At 49.5% G+C, this 26,040-nt stretch overlaps 1 protein-coding gene across 2 annotated transcripts; it reads right to left on the bottom strand.

The window, feature by feature from the left end:
- Nucleotides 1–730: 730 nt before the first annotated feature.
- sbk1 (SH3 domain binding kinase 1) lies at nucleotides 731–25,573 on the bottom strand. 2 transcript variants are annotated; one of them, XM_029246539.1, is made up of 4 exons: nucleotides 24,643–25,573; nucleotides 6,303–6,535; nucleotides 4,658–4,860; nucleotides 731–3,845 (listed from the first exon to the last, which is right to left on the bottom strand). In XM_029246539.1, exons 1-4 carry the CDS (start codon nucleotides 24,678–24,680, stop codon nucleotides 3,036–3,038), a joined length of 1,284 nt encoding a protein of 427 aa, XP_029102372.1. In that variant the 5' UTR covers nucleotides 24,681–25,573; the 3' UTR covers nucleotides 731–3,035. The 2 variants fall into 2 exon arrangements, with proteins under 2 accessions (XP_029102372.1, XP_029102373.1); XM_029246540.1 differs by lacking the exon at nucleotides 24,643–25,573 and adding an exon at nucleotides 20,672–20,736.
- Between the last annotated feature and the right edge of the window lie 467 nt (nucleotides 25,574–26,040).

Raw genomic sequence — 26,040 nt, 5'->3', positions numbered from 1 at the left:
GTGTGTGTGTGTGTGTGTGTTCCACTGATGTATGGATGAATGACTCAGTGTAAGTAGTGTGTCTAGCAGTGTAAGTCACCATGGTGAATAAGGTGTGTGGGCTGATAACACTAGATAGAGTTCATTGGAAGCTGCTTTGGAGAAAAGTGTCTGATAAATAAATAAAAGTAAACGGGTGGCTTTCATTCCAGCTGAAATAAGTCATTTAATATAGTACAAAAGAGCAACTGGCTTGATGCCCTTCAGGAGAAGGGTTTGAGACCCCACAGCCGGAGTAACAGGCCACACACACCCACCCAATCCCCTCGCGTGTCTCGCGTCGGCATGCAAACCCGCGCAAGCCTTCCGAAACCGCAGCGCGGGAACACGCCATTGCCGGGACAGCACAGAGTGACCATCCCTGCATCGTGGAAAAACAGAGAAGGTTCAGGAAACAAAGAAGCGAAACACTTTAAATATGAGCTTTAATTCTAGTCTTCTTTAAACAGGTATCATGACACACAATAAGGGAAAATGACACTGATATTCAAGTACAGTACACACGTTGGACTTCTTAGGCTAGGAGACTACTTTTTCTTCCTTTCTTTATTGGTGGAGGGGCGGGTGGTATTAAAATGTCCCTTTATGTACATTGTCACAGATATGCATACGAGGGGGAAACAAGCTGAGCTGGTACAGATAGAACAAGTGAGGTAAACAGTAGCATAGTTCAACTACTCCTGTCATCTTCTATATTATTGCACTATCTGGAAACACAGAGGCCTAAGGCAGAAATAGAACCTATTCCTAAAACCCCGTGCGAGTGCGAGCGGACAAGGGTCGGGGAGCACATGGGAGAACTTGGACGGTGTTCTAGGGAGAGTCGCGGCTTGATATGAGCGCAATGGAGGCTGCGTGAAAGTCACACATCCAAACGGAAGACGGGTGAAGCGGAAACGAGGACAGGTATGAAGCGATCCTTTCCGCTTCTCGAGAGCCGAGAAAGCGACGGCGTCGAGGCTTCGCGACGTGCGAAATTGGCTGCCTAAGTGATGACAGCTCGGACGAGCCGGATTCTGACACTCGGCATCGCATCCACGTGTAGAAACTCCCGTCGCCTTCTGCCCAACCGCTGCCCTATTTTAAGGGATCCTTTCGTCTAGTTCTACTACGAAAAAAAAAACTTTCGATCCTTTTTGTACAATAGGTGATTTAATAAGAATGTCGCCTTTTTTTTTTTGCTACATACAGTGCATGTCTCTGATGGACATCCCATCTCCTTGTCCCACACCCCTCCCCCCCATCCCTTCCTTTCCTAACTACTCACATGTTGAACATTAAGACAAGTAGGACTGACTGAGAAACCTCTGGCAGAGGAACTCTGACACGCCTGTGCAAAGCATTGTGGGAAAAACCTGCAGTCTGTTCCGCTGGAGTAGGAGAGTTGCCGAAATCAAGTCAACCGACGAGCGTTCAGCAGAACTTTAAACGTCAACGCGTGTCCCTACAAGTGCTAAACAAACTCTGCTGGCCGATCTGAGATGTGCGCCACCCCGACCGCAACACTTACCGTGGTGCTGGACTCCGGCAGACCCCGTACCTCGCTATTGCAAGAAAAGGAAATAGATTTTCTGTTTAAGGGGGGGGTGGAAAATTGAAAGAAGAAAAAAAAAAAAAAAAAAAAAATCATGTGGCAATCCTCTTATATTAAAACAAAGATTTAAGAAGATTTTTTGGAACAGTTCTGCAAAATGAAAATACCACTGCGTCCGAGAGCACGCGAGGCAGCGCCAAGTCTGCCAAATGATCGGCGGCGGTGGGGGCTGAGGCTGAGAACACACAGTAACTTGCCGCGGTTTTGTTATTTCGGGAAGCGGCGAAGGGGAGGGGCAGGGACTGATGATGTAAAACAATAGCAACTCTATGCAACATCAATCCCTTATTCTAACAGCTTGTGCTTTAGCATTTATTCCTAAGATTTCAATAGTAAAACTCGGTTTGCTGATTTATCAAACACGTATCCACACACACACACACACACACACACACACACACGTACAAAACTTCCCCTCTAAATGTAAACCCCTGTAACACAATGGTACCAGCCGGAGTACTCAGCTGAGGAAGAGATGACCCCCCCGACCGCCTCCACCCCCACCCCCCGACGGTCCTCTCGCAGTGATGATGGATTCACGGGAGCCGTCCCATGTCGAAGTCCTTGGAGAGTAATTAAGGAAAGGTAGATGTTGAAAAAGCCAAAAACAGCTCCAGAACAGGAGGTCTGCCCCTGAGCGCAGTCCTGAGATTTCATTTATACACTTGCAGAGTCCAGTGCCTCTGGCCAGGCGCACAAAAGACACACACACACACACACACACACACATACACACGCACGGGCAAAACAGAAAAATGACAAGACACCCATCACTTCTCTGCTACTTTCGGGCATCTGGTGCTTGTTTCGCAACCTCGTCGGAAGTTTTCGTCTCACGCACACCGGTTGTAGTCCTGCGAACGTCTCCGCGGTTGCGGATCGGCGGCTGGTTCCGAGCGCGGTGCAAAGCGCGGCCCTGACATCACCGGCCCCGGCGGGGAACGGACTCACGCGGGAGGACCATCCGGGGCCTCCTCAGGGAACGCGGCGCGAGGGGAGACTCGCTCGCTTCAAACTCGTCCCTAGAAGTCCTCGCAGAGAACCGTGGGAAAGCGGAGGCGCAGGAGCGCGAACAGGAAGAGGGGCGACAGGAGGGCACCGGGAGCACAGCGGATCCGCTGCAAAAGCGTGCCGAAGGAGGCCGATCTCGCACCTGCTGTGAAGACGTCCTGCTGGACCGGGGAGGTGTTGCTCTCTAGTTGTTGCGGCATCGGTCCAGCACCAGACTGAGAGGCCAACCGACACGACCGCAGCCTCGCTTGGTGTTTGACAAGTCGGATATATTTTTCGTCGTGTGGAAAAGCAACAGTTTCTGGCGTGAAAAAAAAAGCTGTCCTGTGGTCAGTCCGAGATGAGCCATGAGCCTCAAGCGTTGGTGCGGCTCATGCCGAGGAGCACAGCCTCACACGCAGATCTCGATGGCCGTAGCCATGACCATCTGACCTTTGCCCTTCTCCTGTCTGCCGGGAGACTGGTGCAGGGCGGCGTCCGAGCGCGAGGAGCTGGGGTCGGACGGAACGCTGCGTTTCAGGGGCGCGGGCCGGAGGCAGGTGGTGGAGGGCGGAGTCGAGGGCTCGGGGTGCCGGTGGGCGGCGCGCGGGCCGGAGGACCCTCCGCTGGTGGCCACGACGCCCCGCTCCGTCCGCTTGTTCCTGCAGGAGGCGCGCCGACGCGGGACGCTCATCAGCTCGTACTTGATAAAGTGGAAAACGTCCTTGACGGCGCAGCGCTTCTCGGGCTCGATGGCGAGCAGGCGCTGGAACATGCGCAGCGCGTCGTCCGTGAAGCGGCGCCACTGCGACGGGAAGACGCCCGGCCGGCAGGGCCCCCGTTGCCAACGCCAGAACTCCTCGTAGAAGGTGTCCGAGGGCAGCGCGGCCTCCCAGGGGAAGTTTCCGGTGAGCATGCAGAAGATGAGCACCCCGAAGGCCCACACGTCCAGGCTGCAGTCCACCAGGAAGCCCTCGGCGGGGCTGGCCTGGCACACCTCGGGCGCCGTGTAGGGGATGGTCCCGCTGATGCGCTTCACCCGACAGCCCACCCGGCGCGTCATTCCAAAGTCGGCGAGCTTCACGCGCCGGCACTCGTGGTCGAAGAGCAGCACGTTCTCCGGCTTGACGTCACGGTGCACCAGGCTCTTACTGTGCATGAAGTCGAGCGCCAACCCCAGCTGCTGGACGCAGCGCTTCACCATCTCCTCTGGAAGACCCACCTGCAGCAGGAGAGACAGAACCAGGAGCTGCACTTAGTGTCCTCGGTGTCTCAGTTTATCCACGTGTGCCGGACCTTTACAAGGGAAGGAATTTTAGCTGCTTGACGTCCAGAAGCTAAACGCGTTTCCATGTCAGCTTGTCCAGTGCTGCTTTTTTCGGTGACGCACATTAGACCAGTAGCCGCATGCAGAGTAAATTCGGACAGGAAGGTGATCTTGCCGCATGACCTAACACAAGTCTAGAAAGCAGACCGGCGATCGGGAGACAAGCGAGTCCGAATCAGCTGCGAGAGCCTTGAACGTCGAAAGGGATTCAGCAGCTCTGAGAGAGGGGGGATCATTCTGCTACATCAAAGCCGAAAGTGAAAACCATCAGGCTTTCGATTTTGGACCCCTGGGGAGCGGACGACCAGAGGTGGAAGATGGTCATAGTCTGCTTGGGGTCATTAGACACATACATAAGCTCCTACAAACACTGATGATACTGAATGGATTAATATAAAGGGAAATTAACCCCGTCTCCAGCATAAACAATCTTTCACATGTGAAAATTAAGAAAAAAATTAATCAAGAGAAATATTTAAGAGAGGTGATGTCGGTGAGCTATGGCTATGGATTTTGCCCAAGACTCTCAAGCTCCTGGAACCTACATTAAAAAACAGTTCTACAAACAGGCCTTTTATGCTCACTTAACAAGCCAGTTTGCATGCAGGTTTCTCCATGGCTGGAAAAAGCCGGATCCAAACCATCTCGTCAAGAGAGCAGGGAGCAGTCAACGGCCCTTCCGCAGAGATACCGTATCTGCAGAGTACCTGGGGGGGGATGATGTCGAACAGGTCTCCGGCGGGTGCGTATTCCTGGCCGAAAACGTAACTGTCCTCGGTCTCGAAGAGCACGTCCAGCACGTTGATGACGAAGGGGCTGCAGCTGAGGTTGCTCGTGATGCTGTACTCGCGCAGGAAGCTCTTCATCTTGGTCTTGTTCTTGTTCACGAACTTCAGAGCCAGTTTTGTTCCTGAAATAGCACACACACACACACACACACACACACACACACACACACACAGCATCTGCACTGTTAACTTGATCAGCTTCGCTTGAACACGACTAGCAAGACTTCATGGAATGTGTGGGGTCACTGATGTGCCCCCCTAACCCTAACATTACCTAACAGCCCTAACCCTTTGCATGAGAAAAATTACTCTTTTACTCCAGGTGGCATGGTGGGCAGAGCTGCTGCCCTTTGAGTCATAGGTTGCAGGTTCACATCCCAATGACCCACTGTAGTACCTTTGAGAAAGGTTTTCACTGTAAATTGCTCCAGTAAAATCAGTGCAAATAGCTTAATAGTGTAAGGTCCTCTGGAGAAGTGTGTCAGCTAAATAAATAAATTTTTTCTTTTTTTTTTTTATAAATTACTGGGTGGCACAGTGGCACAGCAAGCAGCGCTGCTGTCTCACATACCCTGAGCTCTGTTTGGTCTCGGGACTTGATAAAGAAGCCTGTGAGAACCATGTGACGCTCTCCCCTCCGACAGCTGTCACTCTGGCTGTCGGTGGCCTGTTTGCCACAGCTAATAAAGCACCGAGCTGCTCATAGGGGGGCTGTGGGGACGCGAACCAACACGCTAATGCTGTTTGACGGTGGCTGGATCGTCACGAGTCCCGCACATGACCTCATGGTTAGTCTGCACTTAGTGTTTCGAGGAAACGCACACCTTTACACTCTCCTTTGTACTGATCAGTGTGGAGACAGATGTGTGACTTTCTATTTAACCACTCAAAGCATAAAGGACCCAAACTTCACAGACACAAAAATGCTGCATTTTCCTAGCAAAACTGCAATTTACTTGATGTGTTTCTCCAAGGTGATGCGCGGTGTTGATCTACCTGCAATTATTTACCCATCTGTACAGCTGGGTAACTTCGCTGGAGCAATTTATGGTAAGTACCTTGCTCAAGGGTGCGATAGACAAAGGTGGGATTTGACCTTGCAACCTACAGGTCCACAGGCAATGGCTGTAACTGCTATGCTACCAGCAGCCCCTCCGAGAGTGTCAGCTCTAAATGAAGGAGTATTATTTAATTTTTTAAAACTGATTTATCAGTTGCTAAAATCCCCAAAGAACAAAAATTCTACCATTTACACAATTAGGTGTTTTTTTTTTTTTTTTTTTTTTTTAAAAAAAACATAGTCAGTGCAGGATAAGTATTTTGCTCTAGGAGCCTTGGGCTTTGAACTGGTCATCTTCCGGTTACAAGCGTGCATCCTTAGACGCCGTCTGGAGCCGAGCTTCCGACGCCGACAAAGTCGCGGACGCGCGGAGGCCCAGGCCCATCGAGTTGGAGGTACAACCTCATTCTTGTCGTTTTTACTCCTGCTGTTGTTCTTACCGCGTACCGTTGATGGAGGGTGACGCGCCCACCCCAGCGGGCCCCCCCGAGGCCGAGCGCCTACCTTGCGTGCGGTGCACCACCAGGTCCACCTTGCCGTAGGTGCCCTTCCCCAGCTCGCGGATGTGCTCGTAGTGCTTGTGGACGTCGGCGGCGGACAGGGAGCTGATGGCCAGCGCCTGCATGTCCTCGATGGGGACCCCGCAGCATCCCATCTTCCCCGTGGGCGAGCCCCCCGCGCAGCCCACTCCCCCTCCTTCGCCCGGGTACAGGCTCACCTTGGCACTGTGGGACAGACTGCACGCAAAGAAACCCGGTGAGCCCCCGCGCGTGTCCAAACCCTCGCGTCCTCTTGCCGCCGCGTGTTTTTGGACGCGCCCCGATCCGTCACGCAGGCAGACCTCGTTCCGACGACACGCGGCATCATCAGACCATTTAAAAATAAACACCCTTTTTTTAAGATGGCACTTTTTTTTTCCCCCCCTCCGCAGGCATCACTGCTCCATATCCTTGTTCCTTTTCCAATTTTTTTTCAATCCTCCTCGGTGACAGAGGACAAGGAAGAACGCAGCTGTGAGACACACTGTGAGCCGGGAGGACAAGGAGACATTTGAAGGTCTCCGTCCAAGAAGACCGAGTGCAACGAGCGCGGACGACTTTTGCTGATCTCCTCGTTCTGGACCGCGACCGCGCTCCGCTCCCAAATCCGTCTCCGGCATCGGAACCGCCGACTCGGCCGGACCTGCCGCAGCTCCTACTTCTAAACGAAAGAAATTTCAGATGCGAATGTTGGAACGCAACGTGGCCCCCTGTGTGGTTAAAGAGATATTCAAGGCCCCATTTAAGAGAGCCCACGAAACAGGCCTTCGCTTCATCCGCAGCTTTTGCGCGCATCGTTCTCAGCGAAAGTGTGATTCCTGATCTTGCTATACAAGCCAACGCAATGAAAAAGAAAGACGGCACCTCGTTTCCTTAGAGAAGGACGGACGCAAACGAGCGCCCGTCTCCCGCTTACGACTAAATGCCCTGCGTATTTACAGCACCCGTGCCCTATTCACGGCCGCGCTGCGCGGTAAACCCGAGTAAAGCCCCGTCCACGGTCGCAGGTTTAACGGTGGAAAAAGGGGCCGAACGGGAAGCTGAGAGTCAGCACTTTGTCTGCTGTTATTAACGCCGTCGCCCAAGGCGGCTTACAGTGCTGCTTGAAAGTGTGCGAACCCTATAGGGACGCTTACTATTCTTGAATAAAACATTACGATAAACACACACACACACACACACTTTCAGAACCGCTTGCCCCATACAGGGTCGCGGGGAACCGGAGCCTACCCGGTAACACAGGGCGTAAGGCCGGAGGGGGAGGGGACACACCCAGGACGGGACGCCAGTCCGTCGCAAGGCACCCCAAGCGGGACTCGAACCCCAGACCCACTCAAGAGCAGGACGACTGTGGTCCAACCCACTGTGCCACCGCACCCCCTACGATAAACACATAAAATCGAAATCTTAAATATTAAACGTGTAAAGTGAACAAATGACTACGATCTACACCCCTGCTCTTACTTACCTAGTGCCACGCCCACGCCGCCGAGCCAACGCAGAACACTTGGGGCCCGACGCGGACCGAGGCGTAAAAGGTAGTGCCAGACCAGGAGCTGTTCAGCCTTGTTGCTTGCGACCTCCTGACTAGTGCTCTAGTCCTCCCTGATCCCTGAGTCCTTTCCCTGTCCCTGTCCCTGTCCCGTGACCCTGATCCTTCGTCCTTGTACCACCTTATGATCCACGACCTCTTGCTTGTTTACCGACCTTACCTTTTGGATACTCCTTGTTATGACGTTCGCGCCTCGAAGACCCATTGCCCGTCCTGTGACCACGTCTCTCGGATTTCCCCGAATAAACCACGAACTCCACTCCGCCCTTGGGTCCGCCGCTTCCTTCCGGAACCGGCCATGACACCTACTTACTTTACCCAATCCAACTTGGGCTTCACTTATTTTTACAGCTGCACTACTTGTGCGTTTCTACGACACACGATTTCCTCTAAACAACATATGGAATTGGTCCTTACACACCTATTATTTCACATGAGAAACAACACTGATTCTCATTAAATGACCATTTTGTGGTAGAACTAAGGGACACAAGGGCTTCACACACTTCAAGCATTACTCTTCAATCTTCTGTTGTCAGTACGGTTTAAATGGTCATGCACCGTAACTTCATGAGCATCACCAGATAAAGCCTTTAATCGGCCACTACTCCGGCATTGTGGTTGATTGCTTGTGTATCTTATAATAAAAAATTAAAAAAAAAAAAAAAAAATGGTAGGAGGGTATCAGGATTCATCTATCCTGTGTCTTATGCACCTCCTTGAACGATGAACCTCGGTACAGCAAGTGGTAAGGAACGAACTGGCTTTGCTTGAGACTTTCATCTCTGCAGCTATGTCTCCTTCTCTTAATGTAATGCATCAATTGTACTTTTGCCGAGATGCACGTCGCTTTGGACAAAAGCATCTGCTAAATTAAATGTTCTGTATATTGTTGTCAATGTACATTATATGCTGTGTATAATGTGTATATACTGTGTATATCATGTCAGGTTTATATGCACATAGAATTTTTACACAATTTAAACAGCGGGGTATTTTTACCAGAACAATTTAGGGTAATTTCCATTCCAAGCGTACTGCAGCAGCACGGGATTTGAAAAAGGCACCTGTAAACTTAGGAGGCGAAGGCGTGAGTCGTACCCTCAATGTGAGGGGAAGGACGAAACGCACCAAGGCAGTAAATTAGATTGGCGAAAGGTCTGCAGCTGGTTTGTTTGGATGCGAAATCCGGCGACGTGTCCTAACTGAACTTTTGGTGTGAGGGCGATGGGAGGACGCCGATGCGCAGGGAGCGTGCGATGGTGGAGGGTGTTCACCGCTGCCCACGAGCGACAAAGGGGCGCCGCCCGGAACCGAACGGGAGGGGAAGCATCTTAACGTGAGCGCTGTGAACATGGTGATGAATGACGTTTCCATTTCTCCCATGGAAAAAAGTGACATTTGATCTACACGATGATTCTAACGAACTCTGGGATATCTGGACACCCTTCCGGAAGCTACTAGAAGGCGCTACCTGGTCATACCTGTGATACGTTGCACTCTTTTGACCTCGAGGCTCTATGTATGTGTCATGGCGCACTCAGGAAACCAAGTCAACGGACTCAAGTGGGGTGGCTTTATCCCAGTAAGGAGCGGACAAAAATCACGGTCAAGGACAGGCAAGGATCGGTCGATCGTTGGACATTGTTCAGGGAACCACACAAAAGTCAGAGTCGTGGTCACGGAGCAGAGGGTCGACGAGCCAGAAAACATCAAATCGTAGCAGTCCAGGACGGGGAATGAGAATGGAACAAGACGGGGAACAGGGAAAGAGATTTTGCTGGAGATCACCGTGAGCTGCGGCTTCTCAAGTTGAGGTTTCGCGGTCGGGTGCGTCCGGTCAACCTCTTTATACTCTGCCTCCGAATCCGCCATGTGCGCGGTCGTCGGGGACGCGGTCAGGGGTGCGACGGTATGCAGACATACTTAGAAATTCTCAGCATGCTATCCCTACCTGGAGGCTGCTGTGACCATGTGTGGGTCATAAGACCAAGTTAAAAAAAAAAAAAAAAGGACACGAACCACTGTGGGTTGAAACAAAGTTCTGGGGGCTGCGACGGTCAGAGCTTCAAGTTTGAATCCCAACTCCTACTGTAGGACCCTTGAGTTCCGGGGAAGCGAGGGGCGCGGCTCACCTTCATAAATGGGTAAATCACTGCAAGACAAGCAACTTCTAAATGAAGGGATGTAGGCAAAGGGGATGTTTCCGTCTCTTCCTTTCGCAGAACAGAGGAAAGGACTGTTAGCCGGGTGGTCATTACTACTTTAGGAGCCGTTGACAAATGGACCTCGATCCTCCAGCAGTTCCTCTCTGCCAGTCTCTCCGGCCCTGTATTCCCGCAGGTCATCTGTTCTCATCCTCGCGAGCGCTTGAAACGTGTCGGATTGCATCTGCCAAGGAAGATGATTCCATTCCGGGGGATTCGGTGTTTCTATCTGCGAGCGGACGGCAAAAACATCGCCGACGAAATCGGTCACCTTCCGAATTTCGGACGTGGCCGTCTTAACGGCAACACCGTTGCCATGGCAATAGTTGTAATTGGTGTGGCTGTCAGAGGAGCGGAGAGCGCGGGAAAAGGGGGCCTCTGCAGCGGGGCGCCGGTGGAAGGCGAGCTTTCGCGACAAGCTCGGTCACGTCTGCGGGATCCTGGAGAGCACTTTCTCCTCCGCTGCCGCATCTCCGGCGAGGGCGCGGTGAACCCGAAACTCTCCCCAAGGCCTCGAATAGCGTGGAAAAAAGCTATTCTTATAATGATCCCATTCGGCCACGCGCTCACCAGGCCACGAGCACATTAGGCGTCTCTGCTGTTCCGCCGCCGCCACCCTTCGCAGTTGTCACCGCGCCTTCGCCGCCTGCTTATTTGAAGTCTTTAATCGTTTGTGCGTTTGCACATTACAGCAGGCCTACTGCTGACATTTGGGTTTTATCTCCTCGGAGCCCCGCAGAGCAGCCGGGCCCCTCCGCCCAACAAAGCCTCACCGCAGAGCATAACTTCAGTTCTGCTGCAGAGCATGGGCCGGGGAGGCGCTGCCGTTCGAACCCGCGCCAAATCGCCACATCCGTTCGCCTCCCTCCCGTCCCCCGCCGCGATGAGGCGCCTCGGTGCGAAGAGCTGCGGCAGAACCGCGCGGCGAAACTGACCTTTCGAGCGGAAACCGCGCGGTCCTAGTGGCGCGGGAGCCTCTCCTGGGCGAGACCGCGGGGGAGACGGAGCCGTCGCTTCGATTCGATCCCACGTGTCCGATACCGCGAACCGAGCGCCGTCTCCTCAACGGGAGCCGTGCGGCGAACAAGCGGCCACGCGCCGGGCGGTCTCTGCCGAATGACCTTTCGCGATTGATTTTGACGGGAAAGCTTCTTGTACAGAAGGAAGATGTAACCGATACCGGGAATTCGGATGTAGACGGCTAAGGTAACGGTGCGATAACATTCAAGGCGTCATTAGAGGTTACCAACGGAGGAGCAGGCCTTGCGGAAATGACATACAGCCGCAACGGCGCCACGGAAACACGTCGTGCCGCGTCCCCCGGTACGTGACAGCACGCCTTCCCCAAGCAGGTCACCCGGAGTCTGCAGGAGGAAGAGACCCATTTCCACGTGCTAATAAAAACAGTGGAGTCCACAGGAGAAGACCCTTCAAAACCAGAACGTGTCATATGTGTGTCAAACGCCGAGATGTCGTTCTCCTAGACGGTGCCAAAAAAGGACAGAGTTACAGAGAGCGTTTAGAACTCCTTCACCACTTTCTACTCAGTGAATATAGACTGATGATTTTAATTATAAGGCAGTGTTTTATTTAGGTACCCAAGCAAGCACCCCCACCTGTAAATACAGCGGAAAGAAGACTGTGGTACCTGGGAGAGAAGGTGCTGCTTTTGCAGTGTGGTGCAGGTGTTCCTAGTTTGATAGACCTACATAAAGGTCACTCTTCACCGCAGAGCAACTTGTATGAGCACCATGCGGTACAACAAACGGAACAATGGGAATAATGCCACGCCTAGTGACGAGAAATGTGAACGTCCCTCCCGTAACAATCTGAAGAATCTTGACTTATGAGCATGTGTAACTTGTACCCTAAAACTCACAGACAAAGCTACAAACCAACACTTATGGGAAACAAGAACAGAAATTCAGAATATGAGGCTTGGTGACGCCGAGCCGGACACAAGGCAGGCAGCCACCATCCCCAGCTGGTGTAGTACAGTGTAAAGCCATCATAAAAAAGGTCCTCAAAGCAAAGAAGTTTTAACTACAAAACATCAAAAAGACAAAGGAAACCTTTAAGTTTATTTATTTATCAGAAGCTTTTCTACAAAGCGACTTCCACTGAACTCTATGTAGTGTTATCAGCCCACACACCTTATTCACCATGGTGACTTACACTGCTAGACACACTACTTACACTGGGTCATTCATCCATACATCGGTGGAACACACTCTCTGTCACTCACACACTATGGGGGAACCTGAACAGCATGTCTTTGGATGGTGGGAGGAAACCAGAGCAGACATGGGGAGAACATGCAAACTCCACACACCGAGCAGGGATCGAACCCACATCCTCTCACACCGACAGCAGAACTACTCTCACGTAGACTTGTTTTGAATAGCAGCATCATTAAGCATGACTTTGTGTGATGGCATAGGTTGCTGGAAGCAATGGGAATGAAGCAGAATACTCACTGGACAAGATACCATAATGATAAAAATAACTGACTAACCGATCCAGTTCTAGATTGATTGGTTACTCAATAATCAACTGGCTGCTAATGCGAAATTAACTAGAAATGCAATTTTCATTCCTTTGAGTTCTATGTTGCATTGTCTGCTAAATGAATAAGTGTATATGTAAGTAATCTTTACTTCACAATGAAAATTTAAGAGCAGCTTCTCAACAGACTTCACAGTACAGGAAGTTCTAGGAGTTTCAGCTCCATAGATAAGAAATTTTAGAGAAAAAAAAAAAAAAAAAAACCGTTAGTTACCCATTTTGCAACAATAAAAAAAATATCCATTATCGATAATCACTTATCCAGGAAAGGGGTCCTGGGGTGCAAAGCCTAATCCAGAAGCACTGGGCATGAGGTAGGGTATATGCTCGACTGGATGCCAGTCCACTGAAGGGCAATCACATACTTATTCAGTCTCTCGCTCTCGCTCTCTCTCTCTCACACACACACAGACACACACACACACACACAAGCAATTTACAGTTACCAACTGACCACAAATGCATGTCTTTGGACTGTGGGGGGAAACCAGAGCACCTGGACCAAACCCATTTCCAGGAATGAATTAAGACTCGTAAGGGAAGCTTGTGTTTCAGTACAACGAGTATAAAATTTCCACTGAAACCCCTCATCTCACTCGCTTCTTTAGGAATAAGACCCGACCTGTAATTGTATCGATACTACATAAACAGACTCTCAAGCTCAGATGCAAAATTCAAATTTATAACATTCATTCCTTCCCCAAAACCATGCAAAAACCCAAAATGAACCCTTTCCCAGGCTGACCTTCATCGCGAAGAGCGATCGCACAAGGAGTGTGTCCTGACAGCTACAAGACAAATGCTTTTTCTTGGCCCAATTTCCTCCTGAAACAGAACTGCAGATGTGTGCACTCAGGCATCTCATTCCCCATAAAAAAAAAAAAAAAAAATAATAATAATAATAATAATAATAATAATAATAACAGAATAATAAGACAAATTCCTGTTGAAGAGTGATAATCAGATGTCCACTTCTGACCCACTCCACTCTAATGGATTAATGGGGTAACTTTTTTGCGTCCAGTTCCAGAGCCCAAGAGAGCAAAGTGTCTCTTGACCTCTTTCTTCTTCTGGGGTCTCAGTAGAAGCCAAGGATGGATACCACCATGTCTCCTCGAACCCAGGCAGTCATTACTCTCCCCATTTTATGTCCAGCCTCATTTATAAAAAACGCTGACCATTTAAATTGTTCAGTCTAGGCTGAACTGCTGTGAAATCCGGAATACGTTTGTTAGTTGAGACGCACATTTGCTGCGCCAGATCAGTGTAACGTGACTCATTAAGAAGCAGAACACCCAAGGAAACCAAGGGCATCGAAAGGGACGGCTTGGGCCGAGACCAGCTCACGGGTCCAGATGTACAAGTAGGGTACAGTACCACTCAGCTTCCACATGTGCATATTTCATTAGATAGATAGATAGATAGATAGATAGATAGATAGATACTCAATTTTCCAGAAATTGTTTGTGGTTCTCATTTTTAACATCTTAACTACATATTGATGCAGCGGGTACATTCTTAGCCTCTGTCTTTTCCAGTGTTATCATCTTGGAATTATAACTGTATAATATACACGTAATATGACACTATTTTTATATTACTTTGGCATGGTCAGCTCAGCTTCTAGGTTCTTCTTCGAGGGAGTTTTAACAATCGGAAAACCTCAACGCGCATCCACGCGTTTACGATGCCGCGATGAGTCCACGAGCGCGTCTCGGGGAGGAGAGATTAGAAATAATTTCACAGCGTGGCTCCCTTTATTGCACCCGGTCCCGTTCACCGAAACCCTTCCGACATTTCTCCCTGGGTTGGGAGTCGGACCGATTTCGCTTTCGGCCGCGAACGGGCTTCGGTCCCGCGCCTTGCGGAGCGGGTTCGTGGAAACGTCCGAGATCACGCGGCCACCTTCACGCTGATCTTGACCTTCGGCTCCACCCTGGCGCGCACCTGGATCGGAGGGAGTTGCGCTCATCCCTGACCGTCCTGCCTGGCACGCGCTTTTGGTCGCAGCAGGGGTGGGGGTGGGGGCAAATCTGCGACCAAAACCGGCGGACCAGCAGAAACCTGGGTTTTGGAGGATAACTGCTCACTGCAGCAGAAAGAACGTGAGCATTCGGGCTTTACGTGGTTTCCCGGGAAATTCTCCATTGTCATTACATGGTGAAATAACTGTGTGTGATGTGCTTCGTGGTTATCGACCCAGTGAACATTTACAGAGCTGCTCGAAAGTACGACGACCCTTTTTGTCTCGTAGTTCTATCACGAAACGGTCCTTTGATGAGAATCGGTGTTTCTCATGTGACATAATATGTGTGCAATGACCAGTTCCAGTAAAAATAAGCGAAGCCCAAGTTGCACTGGTTAATCCAAGTTGAACCAGGACTGTAAATCACAGTCATTTATTCATTTTACCAGTTTATTTTAATATTTTATACAAGAATAATGACCACCCCTACAGGGTTCATACTTTCAGACACCGCTGTACCCGCACTATCTTGTGGACTTAGAGTGATGAGACAGCTGTCACGTGAGACCCGACCGTTCCCGTGCGATTTACCAGACACGCTGAAAACGGCCGGAAATGTCACCGGTGGAATAAGAAATACGTTTTATGATGACATAAAATCGTTTACGCATTTTCACCGGAATCTGGAACAGAAGGAAAACAGGCCATTTTATTTTGGGTTCTTTTGTCTTCCTTTCTACGCTCCCCGATGCTCTAAAAGGCAGCGCTCCGCAGGAGAACATTAAGAGCGGAGCACGTTCCATTTCTCATATTGAGCGCGTCAAAAACTGTTGGGAACGGACTCCGTTCGCCAACGTGAGCGCGCTGTAAAAAAAGCTAATTTCTCCCAGCTCAGCGGGAAGCTAGTTCAGAACCCCAGTTCCTCCCCCTCGGAAGTGACAAATAATGAAAACAAGCCTTTGTCCTCCGTACGCGCGGTTACTGCGTCTCCGCTTCCTTGGCCCCGGGTTTCGATACGCACCCAAGTTCGATACACACACTCATTGCCAAGACTGGCGCTTGGTGTTCGATCTGCTCTCCTCTCCTCCTTCCTCTCCGCGGTCCCTTAACCGGCCCTCAAAAATAAATAAATGAATGAATGAATGAAAAGCCAAAGCTCACCAATTAGGAGCCAGACATTTTTGTTAGGTTGCTAGGTTACTAGGAGTGAGGGAGCAAATGGGAAATTTAAAGAGAAAGGAGGCTTGATTGAATTTCAAACAGAAGACACAACGGGCAAGAAAACAAGGAACGAACCCCCAGCTGCCACAGCACACCACCAATCCCACCCCCCAGAAATAGTTTTTTTCCAGCAATTATTTGATGAGAGTAAGGCCAACGTTGGAAAAAGGCCTAGATCCCATTTTTACAAAAAACAAACCATCGCTTCTCACCAGGCTTGCATTCGCCCAGTGTCAAAAGGGCAACACCACCCTGCAGAAACACTTGTGATACATTTACATTTATTTATTTAGCAGATGCTTTTCTCCAAAGCAACCTGAACGACAATGAACTCTGTGTAGCGTTACCAGCCCACACACCTTATTCACCGCGGTGACTTACACTGCTAGTTACACTACTTACACTGGGTCACTCATCCGTACATCAGTGGAACACACACACTCTCTCTGTCACTCACACACTATGGGGGTACCTGAACAGCATGTCTTTGGAGTGTGGGAGGAAACCAGAGCCCCTGAAAACTCATACTGCTAGATACACTACTTACACTGGGTCACTCATCCATCCATACATACACTCTCTCTGTCGCTCACACACATAAATACAATGGTGTATTACGGGAACGACCCTAAAAATACTTCATGAAGTAAGTTTTGCGTCGAGAAAGCAACGCTTTGGGCAAGCTAGGACCACGGAAGGCAATTAAGGAAACCGACGAGATTTAATGAACTTCCTTCTAACAAGAAACAGAAGCTGTAATGTTTTGACACTTTGGAAATGAACTGATGCGCTGAGCTGCGGGAGGTGGTAAAAGGGAGGTAAGGTGAATTTACCGCCTGTTTCTGTGTGCGGATCTACCATCCAGTCCTTCAGACCTGGGGCTTCAGCGACGAAACGGAATAACGGCCCAGTTCTTCGTATCGCATGCAGGTCGCCACCAATACGAGAGCGGGGTTTGACAGGGTAAAGGGACGCGGCCGAGACACAGGAATCCGTCAGGAAAGTCTGTTGGCCGAACGGATCATCTGAAGCCGACACTGAAACGCAGACTTGGGGGGAACTGAGGAATTAGCATGTCGCACTGAATCAAACAAATAAAGCCCCCTTCCTTGCATGTCTATGTATTTAATCGAGGTACGTTTTTATTTAGGCCCTTTTTACTTTTTCAAAATTTTTTAATTATTACGCAGTTTTTCTTATTTATTTACTGCATTATATTTATTAGACAGGAGGATTGTTTTTCTACAAAATGTAGTCATGTAATGTATGGGTTTTGCCTCTTGTAAAATCTCAGGATTAATTTTTAGAAGTGTAAAGCCCCCCCCCCCCCGACGACACCGCTTCCTCGTTTCCATCCCAATGACCGAGAACCGTGCGCGTCCGTGGTTTTCGGAATGCCGCACCGTTACTTTCGACGTATTCGAGTCTACGAAGCGGAGCTGACGGGCTGTTTATTGCAGCTAATTTCTCAGTGCTCAGTTCTCGAGATCTTGGGACTATCGTAAAAATCATTAAAGAAAAACCGTAGCTCCGAACTACCTCCCACAGACGCCTTCGGCCTTTTGTAAAGTAATCACCCAACGAGTCCCAGAGATCGATGAACCCAGACTCGCGTCACAGTTTGTGGCAGATGCTAAAATTACTCTCGGCCCGTCTTAACGGTATCGATCGACGGGTTCGGCCGCGGTTTTCAGGTGGATCGGCCGCAGCGCCGCAAGCTCTCCGTTTCACCGGTTTCGCCGTGGTCCGCCAAGCGTGGCCACCGTTGCCAAGAGCTGGTTGAGGAGCTGCTACAGAAAATAACATTGTAGTTCATAATTTTCTCTCTAATGACTTTATTCATTTAAGACAGACCAAGGGTATTCAAGCCTGCTCTCGATGACCCCGTGCATGCTGGTGTTCGCTCGATCTAAATTCTAATTTAATTACGTTTCCGAGTTATTCGTCGAATGTGTTCATTCAGAAAATGTGAAGTCAAAATGAGCTAAATATAACTGCCATAATTTTTTTAAATAAAGCAATTTCGAGTTAATGGATGAGTGTCTAATGGGGCAGAGATCAGCAAAGTTGATCTTAGGGTGTACTATGATTTCTAACCAGGCTCAATGGAATTACTGTTATTCCTGGCGTACCTGCAACATTAGGAATGATTTCTTTTAAATGAAGAGGACAGCGTGGTCATTATTTCTGCTGAACTGTTAATTACTGCTGTTCACATGGCTGACAATCATTTTTAGCACTTAAGCAAATATGGTATCTATTAATCTCAATGAGGTTCAATAATAATTTGTTGAGATTTGCTTAAGGAAATGATCAAATAAATGAAGGACACATTATTCTAGCAATTCTAAGCAGAATTTAGCTGCAGAGAAACCCCACGGGTCCAGTATTGTAGCAGCACAGAGTCAAAAGTACCGTTTTTTTTTTTGTGTATCGCACCAAATTCCTACAAAGCAACACGTTCATGATTCTGCACGTGCATGATACACATTTTCCTCTCCATTTACCAGTAGTACTGGGCGAAGCTGCCTTAATTACTCCGAATTACTCCAGTAAGAATACCCAGCATCAGCTAAATAATTACGTATTAGAGGTATAACCCCACCTAGGTACTGGAAAGTGGGATTCCAGAATTTACAGAAGTTTAACACAGAATGACTGCAAAGAGTCCACACTGACATTTGGCAAATATTTTGCAGAATGACAAAACGTTTACAACTCTTGGGCAGGTAAAAATGTGCAAACGCCGGATAAGGACGTGCATTTTACCTAAGGCGCCAAGTGCAGGCGATGGTTCATGGGTGAAATGTATTACAAAAATAATATCAAAGGCAAGATTGTAGGCTGCATGTTATTTATTGATCTATAACATAAGTCTGTCTGCTGAGCAGCCGGTGGATGTCCAGTCCTTTAAAGCTCAATCTCCCAGCAGAGTGCCAGTCTCGTAGATCTTATTATGATCTTCTTCGCTGCCCTCGTAGTAATGCACTGCACTATATTATAGATGTAACTGAGATTTATTAATTGAATGCTGCATTCTGTCAGAAGAAATTTTCCTCAAACCCACCTGTCAGCTAAAAGCGATTTAAATGATGCCTTTATTTTCCAGTATTCTAGTTAAATTTCACGTATATTGATTTTACCCTTAAACACTTAGTTATGAAGGACAGTGGCAGTGTTCGGATACCAATTATTTTGATAAATGCGCGAGGCAAAATTTTGGGATTCAAATTGCGATGCGTGGATATCCTTTTCACTGTGCGGTTCCGTGAGATTTATTCAAACAACGGCCAAATCGCGGCAAATTAAGAGCTCAGCTGCTTGGTTCCTTAAATATAGCTGCTATCATTTTCTTAATGAAGCATATTTTTGTTATTTGGGGAATGGCAGTAATTGGCAAAATATTGATTTTTTTTGTTTTTGTTTCGCATGGAAACAAAAAGGTTTCACGCTTAGAGAAATTTGGATTTTTATATGGCGAGACAGTAATTTCTATTAAACAAATGTATACACACACACACACGTACGTATTCACAATCTCTCCAAGGACGTCTACATATATATCACATATACATATCCAGTATGTATGTACATATATCGTATGTACACATATCAATACATCTATCAATCAGTGCTATATCATATATATATATATATATATATATATATATATATATATATATATATATATATATATATATATATATATAGACACACACACACACAGCAAAAGTCTTCGGCCCTTAGATGTTTCACAAAAATATTTGTTTTAGACGGTTATTTAATGTCAATGGGAAAGAGCATATTTTAGATTTACAAGCTTTCTTTTTGCAAAAAGTTACAGTATTACAGTAAACGTTTTGTATGTCGTTAAAGAAAGTACACACACACACACACACACACACACACACACACACACGCAGTCCGAAACCACTTATCCCAGCGGGGTCGCGGCAAACCGGAGCCTAACCCAGTAACACAGGGTGGAAGGCTGGAGGCGGAGGGGACACACCCAGGACGGGACGCCAGTCCATCACAAGGCACCCCAAGCGGGACTCGAACCCCAGATCCATCGGAGAGCAGGACCCGGCCAAACCCGCTACGACCCCGCTTGGGACAAGCGCTTGTTGACGATGTATGGTTAGTAACCTTTGTAGGAAGTTCATTAATTAAGAGCATTATTTCTGGAAGCATTCTCACTTTACAGCTTTTTTCCCCAAGCAAGTGCCTAAAACTTTTGTACAGTACTGTGTATATAACACACACACGGAAGCCATAGGGCTGTCGAAGAAGGCAACTTTTTGGGAAAGAGAAAGGACGATAACCCCGATCATTAGAATCATTTTACCCACAATCCCTTCAAGGACTCAGTCGTCTTACTAACAGAACGTTTCCACCACAATAACTGCGGGCGCAGTCCTGTTATTTCAAGCGATCTTTTCAGAGCCGATAGGCCCGTCTGCGCTCAACCTGCGTGGACAAGACCCCCGCTGGGGCTCCTCGCCGCTCTCGGACGTCCCGTTTCACCCGCGGCGACGGCCCGCTCGCTTTTTTTCCCCGTTCAGCCTCACGAGACGGCAGCCGTCCTGGATCCGTAATACACGGCGCGCGTTCTCCCGCGTGATGATCGAGCTGCTCCTCCGTTTAACCAGCCTCTGACAATGGAGCACAGCTCCCTTACAAAAGGGCTGATGTGGACTTAGTTAATGTACATAGACGCAGTCGCATCGCTCTTTACACAAGGGAGCGATGTTTACCTCGCCAGGCCCCATCTCGCAATGCTTTACCGCAGCACTCCTGGCAGAAACTGAATCCCCACTCACCCACACCTGGGCTCCCGGGGATCCTGAGCAAACACCCGTCACCGCAGATGTGGGCGAGACAGGCTGGCGCGCAGATGCCCCGTACCGTGCCGGAGGACGGCTCCGAAACGCTCGACGTGCCGGAAGAACGGCGCGGCGTTGGGTCCGTGGCCGAGCCGTGCCCTCCGTTACGACGGAAGACGCCCGTAACGAAAACTTCCACGCGCTCACTACGTCGTACGCAGGACCGGGGTATAAGGCGCTATCCAAGAAAGCTTCAACTAAATTTTTTTTTCTCCATCTATTTTCTTGTTAAATTGTAACCTAAACTTCTTTCTTGATGTTGTTATGCTACGTAGGGTAACTACCGTTACATGTTTGGCAAGGAATTGTATTTTAATGCTGCCGTCAACACCGGAAGGCTGCTCTGCGAATATACGGACGAGTGAAGAGGTTAAATTTATCCCAACTGAAAAACTGACGTTTGCACGACAGGTATAATGAATCCCGCAATGTTCGGACACCCTTCCGGAAGTTATTAATAAGAGCTACATTTATCATGCTTGGGATAAACTGTAACCTTTGACTTCAAGCCCCCACTTTGTGTGCGTGGACACATTTGCAGCTTCTCAGGTTACCGTCTCTACCCGAATGCTGTCGTGACCCCGTGCTGCTCATTTTTACATGTACATGTACATTTTTTTCCATTTAGCTGATGCTTTTCACCAAAGTGACTTACAACTGTTTACCCATTTACACAGCTGGGTAATTTTACTAGAGGAGGGTGCGGTGGTGCAGTGGGTTGGACCTCGTCCTGCTTTCCGGTGGGTCTGGGGTTCAAGTCCCGCTTGGGGTGCCTTGGGATGGACTGGTGTCCCGTCTAGAGTGTGTCCCTTCCCCCTCCAGCCCTATGCCGTGTACTGCCGGGTTAAGCTCCGGCTCCCCGCGACCCCGTATGGCAAGGGTACTACAGCTGGAGGTGGGATCTGAACCTGCAACATTTGGGTGCAAAAGCAGCACTAACCACTATGCCACCAATCGCCCCATGACACCAATAAAAAAAGAAAGACATTTCCTTATGGTGTTGTAATAACACTCCGTATTAGTCATTATGGTAACACACACACACACACACACACACACACACACACACACACACACACTACACTGCAGCTGTCACTGTCGTTGCGCAGCTGTGTCATGCGGAAGAAAAGAGAGCAACACAGATGTCGAAGCCTCTACTCTACGGTATCAACGGATAGCGAAAACTTCATCAATAGAGGCGAGCGCCTTTGCCAACCACTTTTACACTGGTGCGTGTTTACACAAAGGGTGACCTGCACCACCGTGGTAAAGCGCTTAGATTTCGCTCTGCGCCGAGATTCGCGTCCAGGAAGTAATAGGCAAAGGGTGCGGCGAGCTAAAGGGAGGAAGCGAGAGAAGACTGACCTCATTTCACGGTGCTCCAGCATGACCTGTGGGAAAAACACTCACCACACTAGTTAACCGAGTAACTGGCAGCACGGAGTGGACATCAGTCAGTTATTGCCAAAATAACACGCAGCACAAATCCTGCAACCGACCAGCAAGATGAGATGTGCTCGGTGGCGAAAAAATAGCAAATAAAAGGAGAAAAAAAAAAAAAAAAAGAACAAAAGCATGTTGAGAAATTCTCCTTGAAATGTTTACCGCTCTCTTTCGAGGAAGACGCTTCCGGGAGAGAAATCAATAAGGCAGGGAAGGGCAATGCACAGGAGTTAAAAGAGTGTGAGTGTCAGTGTCGGTGCACCGCGAGAGACCCCGCAATGGCGCTCAGAGGAGCGTTAAGGCCGCAGTCCCCCCCCCAGGCACGGTGCACAGGGGAGCGCTCGCAGGCAGGGTGAACGCCACAGCGGCAGAGGCAGACGAGGACACGGGCCGGTGAGGGGTGCGAGAGCTCGGCGGGAAACTGGGTTACTGTCGGGGGCGGGGGGGCCTGCGGCGCTATCCAGCCCGGCCTCCAATACTTGCTGCTGCGGAACTGCAGCCGCAGAGCTCGGCACACCTGGCCACACGAGCGTGAAAGCGGGGGGCCAATTTCAGGTCCACGTGCTGCTCCTGCCAGGGACAATCCAGCGCCGGATATCGGACCGCTGTGCCGATGGAAACTCCCGCTCAGATGCATCGAGTCTAAATACAAAGGGGCTCCTCCGCATAGCAAAGCCATCACATCCAAAGGTTGTAGGTTCATTACATTTGTTCATTTAGCTGATGCTTTTGTCCAAAGCAACTTATAATGTTAAGACACTTACACTTATTTACTGGTTTACTTTAGCTGGGTATTTATCAGTGGAGCAACTTAGGGTAAGTACCTTGTTCAAGAGTACTACAGCTGGAGGTGAGGCTCAAACCTGCAACCTTTAGGTCCAAAGGAGGGAGCAACTCTAATCGCTACACTATCAGCTGCCCCTGAAATCCAAGCCAGACATACTGCTGGATAAAGGTACTTAAGCCTAAAAATTGCTCCAGTAAAAAATTACCCAGCTGTATAAACGAGTAAATCACTGTAAGGTGCTTTGGTGAAAAGAGCGAGTTAAATGAATTAATGTAAAATCTAAAAAGGCATACAAGTGTAATGTATTCTGCTACAGAAATGCATGGACGTGGCTGCATTACAGTGGAATACAGACAGTCCTGAGCAGTGCTCATTCAAGCCACATGTACAGAATACAGAGATATAATAAGGCATCATTTTTCCTGAATGAGTCATACTGTACAGTCAGTGTACACGGAAGATGTAAATATGTCGTTTTGTGAGACTTGCATATTAAATTAGGTAAATAAAACGGACATATGTGTGTAATAAGTGTTTGCTTAAAACATATCTTGCGATGTATTCATTTATTCTAAGACCCTATAATTTCGAAAGCGGCCACCACAGCGGCCCGTTCCGTATCGATGGATGTGCTCGTTCCTACAGGACGAATCTCTCAACACACGCGATGTATGTAAAGAACTCCTCTCCGGGCTCCACTGACTGGGGGGGGTGAGGTGAAACCAACCGTGGAGTCAAAATATCAGAATCAAGAAAAGAATTAGTATGTAAATATGTTAAGTCAAAGTGGGACAAGGAATCATCTTTAAAAGTTGGGTGACACATTTGGTTCGCAAATGAATGCCCGACCTGCGATGGACTGGCGTCCCGTCCGGGGTGAAAGCAACCTTGCGCCCAATGATTCCGGGATAGGCTCCGGTCCACCGTGACCCAGCTCAGGACGAGCTGTTACCGAAAGACGACGGAAGGGGGGGGCAGTTTATGTTTCAGACAACAACGCTTCTTTCCGGAGAGCGTGCAGTTGGAGAATGATAATGACTAATTCTAGTGCGTTTTCAAAGTACAAAGGCGGGGGTTTAAAACCTGCTCGAAATATCTGGAGGTCCGGCTCAGTTTCTCCTTTGAAGTTGAGCTCCTCGCGAGAGAAAAGCAAAAGGGCACCGACCGAGTGAGTGACGCTGCCGGTCCACGTCCACCTGCCTGGTCCGTAGCGGACACTTTAAAATGAGTAGAGATGACAGTGCGAGGACACACATACACGACCGCGTTTATAGTTCGAATCCCGGGCTCTATCTGGGTATAATTTTAATGCTTTGGAGTTATTAAATGTTCCATGAGTCATGACGAGGGAGGGATATCCGAAGTGAAGCCCCGGCCCGCCCGGCCAGCATCTTTTCGCGGTCAACTGACAAGAAATGGGCTGTGCGTGTGAACAAAAGAGTACAGCGCGCGAGAGGTGAGCCGGAAAGAAATTCGCAAAAAGGGGGCTTGACCGAACACCGCTTCAAAGAATTTCACCACGGCTCACCCACATTTCACCCAGTTTTACTGAGTGCGCGCGCGTAAAGAAGCGCAAAGAAACGCAAGACGACGACGGACCGACTCTCGCGCCGACGGTGACGTGCTGCCGCAGGCGCGCTCACCGTCCGGCTTCCGGCGTCGGCGCGCCGCCGCTCACCTGCCGGCCACCTGTCTCTCTGGCCCATGGTCCTGCATCCACGCGGCGCTCCCGGGACCCCCTGCGCGCGTTCACACAGCCGGTGGGGCTCGCAGCGCTGCGCCGCCGCCCGCTCGTTCAGCGCTGGAAGCCGGCGGTGGTACTGATACTGTGGTACTGGTACTGGTACCGGTACCGCTCGGCTCTGCTCGGCTCGCTCAGCAGGTGGAAGGTGTGTGTGGCGGGGCGGCACTGCGATCGACGGAGGTGTGAAGAGGGAGCGGCGCTCGCTGTGTCCAGACGATGAGCGCTCTCCTCCTCCTCCTTGTGCCCATGAAGATCTTCCTTCCACGGTCTTTCTTTGTACTTGCGAAGGAAGGGCTCCTCTCCACCGGGCGACTCACACACACACACGGACCTTCATCGGGAGCGTCTCCTGTCGAACGCTCCTCGATTCTTCTTCTTCTTCTTCCTCTTATGATTATTTATTATGGTCCTGCCACGCTGCCTGCTCAGAGCCACTCCGGAGAGGCAGAAAAAAAGCCGCTCCTCGCCGCTCTCCAGCCCCCCCCCGTTGTCTCTTTCTCGGTGTGTCACACCAGCTTCTGCACTTCACTTCCCTCCCAGCCGAAATCCGCGCATTTGCAGCGCGCTCCTGCTGCTGAATTAAACACGGCCGACTCGGACAAAAGATCTCCTCTCTGCAAAAAATCGTCGCAGGTGCATTTTGAGCATCGCGCGGAGAAATAACAGCGGCGCCGAGATTAACGGTTCCCTCTTCTTTTCAATAAATAAATAATAAAAAATTAACCACTAATTGGTTTTCCTTTGTTGTCTTCGCTCAGCTGGAGGAGCGCTGCGTTCCGTCTTTCCGTGCGCGCTGTGATGCTGCGTGTGGTACGAATTCCAGGCGCGGCGTTGGTCCCTGGTACGAATTCCATTCACTGTACCATTTTATTCCAATTGCTCCTCATTGTGCGGAGTCCGCCGGTCTCCGCCCCTCGTCCGCGCTGGGTCCTAGTGCCGGACCCCCCGGACGCCGCTCCTCTTTGTTCGCGCTGTGGTCATGTCTCATGAGCACGAGCTCCGCTCCAAGTTTCACCCAGAAGGCAAAGTGCGACCTCGCTGATGGTCCTGCGCACCTTTTACAGCCAGTAAAATGATGCTGGGGCAAACTGCAAGGACACGTACTGTTCTGCGGTATAAGTCATAGAGGGGTACATTATGATTATGCTCTGCTATAGTCATTCATTCACTGAACATGACCCTTTTCTCCAAAGAGACTCACTCACTGTAGTAAACTTCCTACCATTACTTACCCATTATACAGCTAGGACATTTTTACTAGAGCAATTTAGAGTATGTATGTTGCTTAAAGTTGTTAGAGAAGGTGATGGGATTTAAACCCGCAACCTGTGA

Source organism: Scleropages formosus, chromosome 20 (assembly GCF_900964775.1).
Source record: "Scleropages formosus chromosome 20, fSclFor1.1, whole genome shotgun sequence".
Classification (NCBI taxonomy): Eukaryota; Metazoa; Chordata; class Actinopteri; order Osteoglossiformes; family Osteoglossidae; genus Scleropages; species Scleropages formosus.
The sequence above is the reverse complement of the archived record's forward strand: the minus strand, read 5'-3'. Positions and strand labels throughout refer to the sequence as shown.

What these genes read in the sequence shown, in the direction of transcription:
- sbk1 (XM_029246539.1), bottom strand. Translation starts at nt 24,680, where the DNA reads ATGCAGGACCATGGGCCAGAGAGACAGGTGGCCGGCAG. An exon ending in GGTGGTGCACCGCACGCAAG is followed by an intron (nt 4,861 to 6,302) that starts GTAGGCGCTCGG and finishes GTGCTATTTCAG; the next exon opens with GAACAAAACTGGCTCTGAAG. An exon ending in TCGACATCATCCCCCCCCAG is followed by an intron (nt 3,846 to 4,657) that starts GTACTCTGCAGA and finishes CTCCTGCTGCAG; the next exon opens with GTGGGTCTTCCAGAGGAGAT.